Consider the following 9,779-nt stretch of genomic DNA (forward strand, 5'->3'; position numbering starts at 1 on the left):
TCTTTTCCTGTAAATGCTTAAATGAAAAAAGATGCTAAATCAACAACTAACTTTATACCTTAAGCAAGTAAAAATAAATAAACAAAATAAACTGAACCCAAAACTAACAGTAGGAAATCACAAATGTTAGAACAGAGATAAACCAGAGAATACAGAGAAAATTAATGTAACAAAACGTTTTTTAAAGATCAACAAAACTGACAACACTTTAGCCAGATTGGCTAAAAAAAAAAAAAAAAAAAAGTACTCAACTAAAATCAGAAATGAAATACAGAACATTGCAACCAATTTTTACAAAAATCAAAGGGATTTTAGGAATATGAACAACTGTATGACAAACTGGACAACAAAGATGAATAAATTCCTCGAAGTATATGGTTTGCCAAGATTGAATCATGAAGGAATAGAAATCTGAACAGACCGGGAGCCTGAGTGGCTCAGTTGGTTAAGCATCCAACTTTAGCTCAGGTCATGATCTCATGGTTTGTGAGTTTGAGCCCAGCATCTGGCTCCGTGCTGACAGCTCAGAGCCTGGAGTCTGCTTCTGATTCTGTGTCTCCCTCTCTCGCTCTGCCCTCCCCTGATCATGCTCTGTCTCTGTCTCAAAAATAAAAAAGCACTAAAACAAATTTAAAAAAAAGTCTGAACAGACCTATAACTAGCAAGAATATTGAAATAGTAATCAAAAACCTCCTCACAAAGAAGGAAAAAAAGGCCCAGGACCAGATGGCTTCACTGGTGAATTCTACAAAACATTTCAAGAATTAAAAACAGTCCTCCTCAAGCTCTCCAAAAATTGAAAGGGGAACATCTCCACATCCATTCTATGAGCTCAGCATTACTTCTACACCAAAACCAGATAAAGACACTTCAAGAAACAAACTGCAGGGGTGTCTGGGTGGCTCAGCTGGCTTAAGTGTCCAACTTCTGCTCAGGTCATGATCTCACGGTTTGTGAATTTGAGCCCCATGTTGGGCTACTTGATGACAGCTCAGAGCCTGCAGTTCAGATTTGGTGTCTCCCTCTCTCTCAAAATAAATAAATATTTAAAAAATTAAAAAAAAAAACAAGTGACAGACCAATATCCCTGATGAATATAAATGCAAAATCCTCCAAAATAAATAAATAAATAAAAATACTACCAAACAGAATTCAAGAGTGTATCGAAAGGACTATACACCCAACCAAGTGGGATTTATTCCTGAAATACAAGAAAGGTTCAACATAGAAAAATTATTCAATTTAATACACCACAGTAACAGAATGAAGTACAGAAACCACATGATCATCTCAGCTGATGCAGAGAAAACATTTGAACAAAAATTTAATATCCTTTCACGACAAAAACAACAAACAGACTAAAAGGAAACTACTTCAACTATTAAAGGGTATACATGAAAAGCCCATAGATTACATATGTTTTTTTTTAATGTTTCTATTTGAGAGAGAGGGAGACTGTGAGCAGGGGAGAGACAGGGAGACAGAGGATCCAAAGCAGCCTCTGCACCGACATCAGAGGTCCCAATGTGGGGCTCAAACCCACAAACTGCAAGATCACAACCTGAGCCGAAATTGGAAGCCCACCAACTGAGCCACCCAAGTGCCCCCATAGATAACATATTCAATGGTGAAAGACTAAAAACTTCTCTTCTGAAAGCAAGGATAAGACAGCGATGTCTATATTGGCCTCTTCTATTTAATACAGTAATAGAAGTGCTAGCCAGAGCAATTAGGCAAGAAAAAGAAATCAAAGACATCCAAATTGGAAAGGAAGAAACCATCTCTGTCCTCAGACAAAATGACCATATATATATAATATATATATATATATAACATATATATTATATACACACACCTATCTATACATATATCCTATGTACCTGTAGAAAACCCTGTAGATGGCACACACACACACAGTCCCTATTAGAACTAATAAACTTGGCCAAGTGGCAGAATACAAAATCGATACAAAATAATCAGTTATGTTTCTATACACTAAACAAAAGGACATTAAGAGAAGGAAATTTAAAAAATAATTCCATTTACAATAGTATGAAAACAAATCAAATACTTAGGAATAAACTCAACCAAGGAGTTGAAAGACCTGTACACTGAAAACTATAAAACATCACTGAAAGAAATTGAAGAAGATACAAATAAATGGCCAAATATCCCATGTTAGTGGGTTGGAATACTTAATAACATTAAGTATAATAACATATTAAATTAATAACATTAAGTATAATAACATTAAGATACTACTCAGTGATCTACAGATTTAAAGGAACCCCATCAAAATCGCAATGCCTTTTTTTACAGAAAAGAAGTCCATCCTAAAGTTCATACGGAATCTCAAGGCCCCCAAATAGCCAAAGCAATCTTGACAAAGAGCCAAGTTAGAGGTCTTGCACTTCCAGGTTTGAAAACAAATCTACAGTAATCACAACAGCGTGGTATTAATCGGTTGAGCGTCCACTTCAGCTCAGGTCATGGTCTCATGGTTTGTGAGTTCAAGCCCCACATCGGGTTTGCTGCTGTCAGCCAGGAGCCTGCTTCTGTCCCCCTTTCTCTCTGCCCCTCCCCTGCTCATTCTCTTTCTCTCAAAAACAAACCAAAAAAAAAAAAAACAAACAAACAAAAAAAAACACAACCCAGTATGATGTTAACACAAAGATAGATATACAGTGCAATGTAACTGAATAAAGAGCCCAGAAGTAAACCCTCGTATAGGTGGTCAAAGGCCTTTTTACAAGAGGGTCCAGACCATTCAGCAGACAAAGTACCGACTTTACATCAAATTGTGGGAGGGGAAATGGCAGAAAGGGCTGTCTAAATCCCAAAGAATGAAGGTGGACCCTTCCTTATACCATATACAGACATTAGCTCAAAATGGATCAAAAGCCTAAACATAAAAACTGAAACCAGAAAACCCGCAAAAAAACAGGGGGAAAGCTTCTCAACATTGGATTCGTCAGATTTCTTGAATAGGACACCAAAGGCACATGCAATTAAAGACAGCAGGCAAATCGGGCTTCATCAAAATTAAAAACTTTTGTGCACAAAAGGACACCATCAGCAGAATATAAAGGCAACCTATGGAATGGGAGGAAATGTTTGCAAATTTTACCTGATAAGGGGTGACTATCCCGAATATATAAAGAATTCCTGCAAACTCACCAACAACAAAACAACTTGATTTAAAAATGGTCCAGGGTGCCTGGGTGGCTCAGTGAGTTAAGCGTCCGCCTTCAGGTCATGATTTCAGGGCTCGTGGGCCGGAGCCCCACATCGGGCTCTGTGCTGACAGCTCGGAGCCTGTTTTGGATTCTGTGTCTCCCTCTCTCTCTGCGCCTTCCCTGCTCATGCTCTGTCTCTAAGATAAATAAATAAAAACATTTAAAAAAAATTAAAAAGGATCAAAGGAGGGGCACCTGTTTGGTTCAGTCATTAGGGCATGCCACTCTTGATCTTGGGGTTGTGAGTTTGAGCCCCACCTGGGTGTAGAGATCACTAAAAGTAAATTACAAAACATTAAAAAATGGTCAAGGGACCTGAACAGACATTTCTCCAAAGAAGACACCCAGACGGCCAACAAGCATGTGAGAAGATACACAATGTTACTCGTCTTCAGGGAAATGTGAGTCAAAAGCAGAACGACCTATCACCGGACACCCATTTGGATGGCTACTATTAAAAAAAAAACAAACAGAAAATAAGTGTTAGCGAGGATGCAGAGAGACACCGGAACCCTCGTGCACAGTTGGGAGAAATGTCAAAGTGACGCAGCCACTAGGGAAAACATGACGGTGGTTCCTCAGAAAATGAAACATAGCATCACCACATGATGATACTCCTGGGATATACACCCCAAAGAATTCCAAGTGGGGACTCCTACAGCTGTCGGTACGTCCGTTATTTGCAGCAGCTTCATTCACAGTAGCCGGAAGGTAGAAACAACCCAGATGTCCACGGACAGATGAGCGGATGAGAAAAGGGTGATCCGCTGTCCTTACAAAGGAAGGCAATTCTACCACCTCCCACACTTGAACCTGGAGGCCATGAGGCTAAGTGAAAGAAGGGAGTCACGGAGAGACCAAGGCCGTGCGATTCCACTTCTAGGAAGCACCTAACATAGTCCAAAGCACAGGGACAAAGTCGAATCGCGGTTGCCACGGGCTGCTGGGAGGCGGAGTGGGGCGCCGTCTAATGGGGACAGAGATGCAGTTTTGCAGGAAGAAAAAAAAATCCTGGAAGTGGAGGGTGGTGATGGCCACACAGCAAGGTGAATGTACCTAACAGGGCTTCACTGTGTACTTGTACGTGGTGATTAAGAAGTTCCTAATTCAAGAACATTTGCTAAACACCTACTTCATGCTAGACACGGTGACACAACAATAAACAGTGTACTTATAAGCACCGCAATTATAAAAACAACAACAACAAAACACACACACACACACACACACACACACACACACACACACACACTTGGGGAGTGTGAGTGGCTCAGTCGGTTAAGCACCCAACTCTTCAATTTCGGCTCAGGTCGTGATCTCAGGGTTCGTGAGATCGAGCCCCACGTCGGGCTCTGTGCTGACAGCATAGAGCCTGCTTGGGATTCTCTCTCTCCCTCTGTCTCTGCCCCTCCGACACTTGTCTGAGTGTGCGCGCGCGCTCTCTCTCTCTCTTTCTCTCTCCCTCAAAATAAATGAAGCAACAAAGGACAAAAAAGAACACACTTAAGGAGATAAACTTCTAAAAGCCAGCAGCCACGAACCCACATGAATTGCCGTGGGTTTATGTGACACAGACTGCATGCTTTGGCAGGAAACTAGAAAGTATTCGAAGTATATCCTATTTGGAACAGAACCAAAAATGTAATCTCAATAGAGAACCGAAAAGGCATTTAATAGAATTCTTTAATGTTGGTGTTTTTAAAAAATTCAACAAACGGCGGATAGGCGGGACCTTCCCTGAAGCGGACACTTTGAGGTGTCGGCCATCCAGCCTTTCAACATCACAGTGGGTGGGGACACATCAGAAGCCCTTTGAAGCCAGCAGCCCGCTAAAGATACATTGTTTCTGCCTCTACTGCGTGCTGTATCCACAACCCCATCCTGCTCAGACCACGAAAAGAAATGAATTACAAGAGATCCGCAAAAAACACTTAAAACGCACCTGCTAATGGCCACTTGCCTCGAGAGGGCGCTGCGTGTCTGTCACTCCTAAGTTGAAGAGACCCGCTCTTTGGTGGCAGCCGGAGATTCAGGGGGTGAGGCTGCATTTCTCTGCAAGCAGAGGGAAGTCACCCCGAGGTCACCAAATATTCTGGAACCATCCAAAGGCCCCTGCTGCTTTCGTGACCTAGAAACCGCTCTACCCGGGAGTCAGCTCGGGTATCACCCCTTGAACTTCCCCTTGCTCCCCCTTTGGGTTTTAGGTGCATCCCCTGTGCTCCCAAAGCCTAGGCTACTGGGGTTCAGCCCTCCCCCTCTTGGCTGGGAACTTTGGGGTGGGGGTGGGGTGACCAGGTCTTGGTTGTCTGTCACACAGGCGCAGGAGATCACCTAACCACACCTGGTGCTCTTCTCCAAAGGGGTGAGATGTCCTTTTAAAGAAGGCCACTCTGGGCCTGTGACAGGGGCTCCAGCATGACTCCAGGCAACAGAAGGGGCCCCTTGTCCTCTGGGCCCACAGAACAACCTCCTCTTCTCTTTACAGTTGGAGAGCTTCCCTAAGCCAACACTAGGCTGCCAAAGATTTCACACCCGTCACCCGCTCAGCTCGGCCAAGATTCTTGGCTGAACAGAACCATCACAACGAAATGCCAGGAGGCACAGAGATCACACTGGGTCCAGATACAGCCAAGGGGGGCTCATCATCCATGATTTCAGAATCCTTCCACGGACAATAAAGTTCACAATTGGTCTGGACAGTTCTCTACCTTCCTTGACACCTGCACGGCCTTCTAGGAGACAGCCTGGGCCCCTGGCCCACCCCTGCGGGGCCGGGGCGGGGGGGAGGGGTCCTTTCCAGCCACTGTTTTTGCCCAAGTTCTTTTTTCTCTTGCTTTGTTGCTTGGTCTGAGGCCTCCACCGTGTGAGCCCAGGGCTGCCCTGGGGTCTTCCTACTTTGGGACAAGCATGAGGCTCCTTGAGGTATACAGATGGTCCCAAATCCCTTCATAGCAAGCCTGGGGGGAGAGTGTCCCTCTTTGGGATAGATCCTGAATCTGGAACTGAATGTTTCAGGGGACACTTGAGAAGGCCTCCCTTTTTGGGGGACTGGTTTCCACAGACATGTGCGAGGGGCACCCAGGCCCCAAGGATACAGCCTCCAAAGCTGTTGACCTTTGGGAAGGCTGATCTGTCCCTTGAATTTTTGACTGAAAAATAAATCTGGCACGATCCCAGAACACATCCATTGGATGGATGGGGCTAATCGTCCACTGGAATGATGGGGGAACTTGGGTGGCTATGAAATCGACCCACCACTGGGAGGCCCCCTCAAGTCTTCTATCCAAAGGCCTGAGGTCCAGATTCCAAAGCAAAGGGCAAAGCGTCAGACACGAGCTGGGGGGCAACCAGGTCAGATGCGAGATTCCGTTGCCCCAGCCTCCCCTCCCGTAAATCCCCAGCACACAGCAGGCGCTCAATAAAGTCCAGAAGAAAAAATACTAGAGGGCTTGAGAGTTTTTCGAAGAACGCGTGAACGGGGCCAGTCCTGCACATTCCCACACACTGGAGGGAAAGGGGAAGGGGCTTCTGATTTGTTGAGCGTGTTGTCATGGCTTACAACGAAAAGACCCCAGAGTCCAGGCACTGCTCTTTGAAAGATGTTCCATCTTTTCTTAGACCTCCCAACAGCCCAGTGACCAATGCACAATCCCACATAAGGGAAGAAGCAGGCTCAGAGAGCCCAGGGGACTTACATGAGGTCATCCAAGCAGCAGACGGCCAGGCTGGTGCAGGTCTGGGCCCGCTGGACCCTCAAAGGCTGCCCAGCTTCAGTCATCACCTCCTATGCTTGCAAGAGTGCCATAGTGCCTACTTTGAGAGAGTCAATTGAACACTGGCTCCATCCCAAGCCAGATACGTGATGCTTACTCTCCATTTCCTAGTCCACATTAAAATGCCCAATGAGCTGTGTCACACACGATCAGAAACACGTCCACGACCGTCAGAGGCGCTATGCTAGGCCCTGTCACAGGGATCTCGGCCCAAGAGAAGGAAGGAAAGCAGGAAGGAAGGAGACAGTTCACAGCGGAAAGCCAACTGGTGGAATATGGGGAGTGGGGGGGGCGGGGAGCAGGTCAGAGTCTGCGGCACCGATGATTTGTCACCACGCAAGCTCTTGGTTTCTCCATCTGCTCACAGGATGAGTTACTTTCGGTCCAGGCAGGAAAGTGCAGAAGGTTCCCAACCTGCCTCCCACGCTCTGTCCGCAAAGCGCTTACCAGGAAAACAAGAGTGGTAGGTTGGGCACCAGCCTTGACCTCAAGAGGGAAGCACAGTTCTCCTTTCTCAAGACGGATTTAACGACACCAACACTTTGCCATTTGGGGGGTTGGGCTGGGTGTGCGCACACAGGCGTAGAATTTAAAGAAAAAAATGGATGAGACAGGGAATGAGTCCATTAAAGATACAAATAAATAAGGGCACCTGGGTGGTTCAGTCGGTTGAGCATCCAACTTCGGCTCAAGTCATGATCTCGCATTTGTGGGTTTGAGCCCCACGTCGGGTTCTGTGCTGACAGCTCAGAGCTTGGAGTCTGCTTCGGATTCCGTGCCTCCCTCTCTCTGCCCCTCCCCCTGCTCGTATGCTGTCTCTCGGAAAATAAAACATCTAAAAAATAAAAAAAAAATTAAAACTGATAAAGATTTGTGCCCTCAAGCACATAAAAAGCAAGTCCAGATAAGTCTTTAAAAAACTCAGTCTCGGTGAAGTGATTTGGTAAAGGACAGAGCAGGCAAAAGAGAGAAGTAAACGGTGTGGAGAACATTCAATTTTGCTGGTGACTAAAGGCAAAAGAGAGTAACGCGTATAACTTCTTAAAAATTTTCTTAACATTTATTTTGGGAGAGAACAGGGGAAGGGAGTGAAGGGGAGAGAGAGAATCCCAGGCAGGCTCTCGCTGTCCGGGAAGAGCCCAACATGGGGCTTGAACTCCTGAACCTTCAGATCACCACCTGGGCCGCAATCAAAAGTCAGACACTCAACCGACTGAACCAGCCAGGCACCCCATCATTACAGCTTCATTAGGCTGCAGGGTCGGTATTTAAAGAATAACGTCCAGAACTAGTGAGGCTGTGGACAAAAACAAAGCCCTCAAATCTGGTAACTGGCGGTTTCAACAGGTACCTCAGTAGTGGGTTTCTAACATCCTTCTGAAAGCATTCACTCCTGGGGCACCTGGATGGCTCAGTCAGTTAAGTGTCAGGCTCTTGACTTCGGCTCAGGTAATGATCTCACAGTGTGGGATCGAGCCCTGTGTCGGGCTCCACGCTAACAGCACGGAGCCTGCTTAATATCCTCTCTCCCTCTCTCTCTGCCTCTCCCCTACTCGTTCTCTCTCAAAATGAACAGATCAACTTTAAAAAAAAATCAGTAACTAAAACCACTCATTCCTTTGACCTGATAAGCGCCACTCCCGGGACTTTATCCAAAACCAGGGAGGGAAGGGAAATGAGAATGATTCCCGAGATTCCAAAATAACTTTGTTATTCAAAATGATGAAAACTTATACACCACTAACAGGGCAATGGTCTTTGAAAGTCTTATACCCTATCTCGAACTCATTTGTCAAGAGGTCCAACGTGACGCAATATATTAACATGAAAAAAAAGATTAGCGGGGCGCCTGGGTGGCGCAGTCGGTTAAGCGTCCGACTTCAGCCAGGTCACGATCTCGCGGTCCAGGAGTTCGAGCCCCGCGTCGGGCTCTGGGCTGATGGCTCAGAGCCTGGAGCCTGTTTCCGATTCTGTGCCTCCCTCTCTCTCTGCCCCTCCCCTGTTCATGCTCTGTCTCTCTCTGTCCCAAAAATAAATAAACGTTGAAAAAAAAAAAAAAAGATTAGTTTCCAAGTACAGCAGGAGGCTGCCTAAGAATCTGCACCAAGAATGACTACATTTGGACAAGAACTGGTCAAGGATACAGGAACACGGAAACAGTTCATATAGGAAGAGTGATCACACTGTAGGGGATTGTTTTTTCTTTTAAAGATTCCTTTTGGGGCGCCTGGCTGGTTCAGTCAGAAGGGGGTGTAACTCTTGACCTCAGGGTCGTGAGTTCGAGCCCCGCACTGGGCGTAGGGATTACCAAAAAATAAATAATAACCTGTAAGAAACAAAACAAAAATGCCTTTTGTAATTGGTCTAACGCTGATCGTCCTAGGGACGTTTCAAAATGAAAAGGAAGCGAGAGGAGAATGGAGAGGTAACGTTTGAGGCGTATCGGGTCTCGGGAAAGATGAAAACGTTCTGGAAACGGATGGTGGCGACGGCCGTACAACATTGTGAATGCACCTGACGCCACTGACTTATGCACTTAAAAATGGTAAAAATGCTAAGCTTTAGGAATATGTATCTTACTATCGTAGGAAAGTGGTAAGAAGGAATGAAGAGGGTTGAAGGAATTTTTTCGTTTTCTCCAAGCAGAGGGGTTGGGGGTAGTGGCCACGAGTGACATTTATAGGGACAGAAGCCTAGCGGAGGCTGGGAAGGTGGAGAGCGAGTGGCGCGAGGAAGAGGAGGGCGGTGGCGGCATGTGACCCCTTGCTAC

The 9,779-nt window shown here is 45.6% G+C and overlaps 1 protein-coding gene across 1 annotated transcript in view; it reads left to right on the plus strand.

Moving 5' to 3' along the window:
• Nucleotides 1–5,933, plus strand: part of LOC121019514 (uncharacterized) — a 147,847-nt gene extending 141,914 nt beyond the window's left edge. The window contains exon 72 of the mRNA XM_040459030.1: nt 5,722–5,933. Coding sequence (XP_040314964.1) covers nt 5,722–5,738 — 17 coding nt within the window. The 3' untranslated portion in view covers nt 5,739–5,933. The remainder of the gene's footprint in view (nt 1–5,721) is intronic.
• Nucleotides 5,934–9,779: the final 3,846 nt, after the last annotated feature.

The sequence above is a fragment of the Herpailurus yagouaroundi genome, unplaced genomic scaffold (assembly GCF_014898765.1).
Source record: "Herpailurus yagouaroundi ecotype Mexico unplaced genomic scaffold, PumYag 222, whole genome shotgun sequence".
Classification (NCBI taxonomy): Eukaryota; Metazoa; Chordata; class Mammalia; order Carnivora; family Felidae; genus Herpailurus; species Herpailurus yagouaroundi.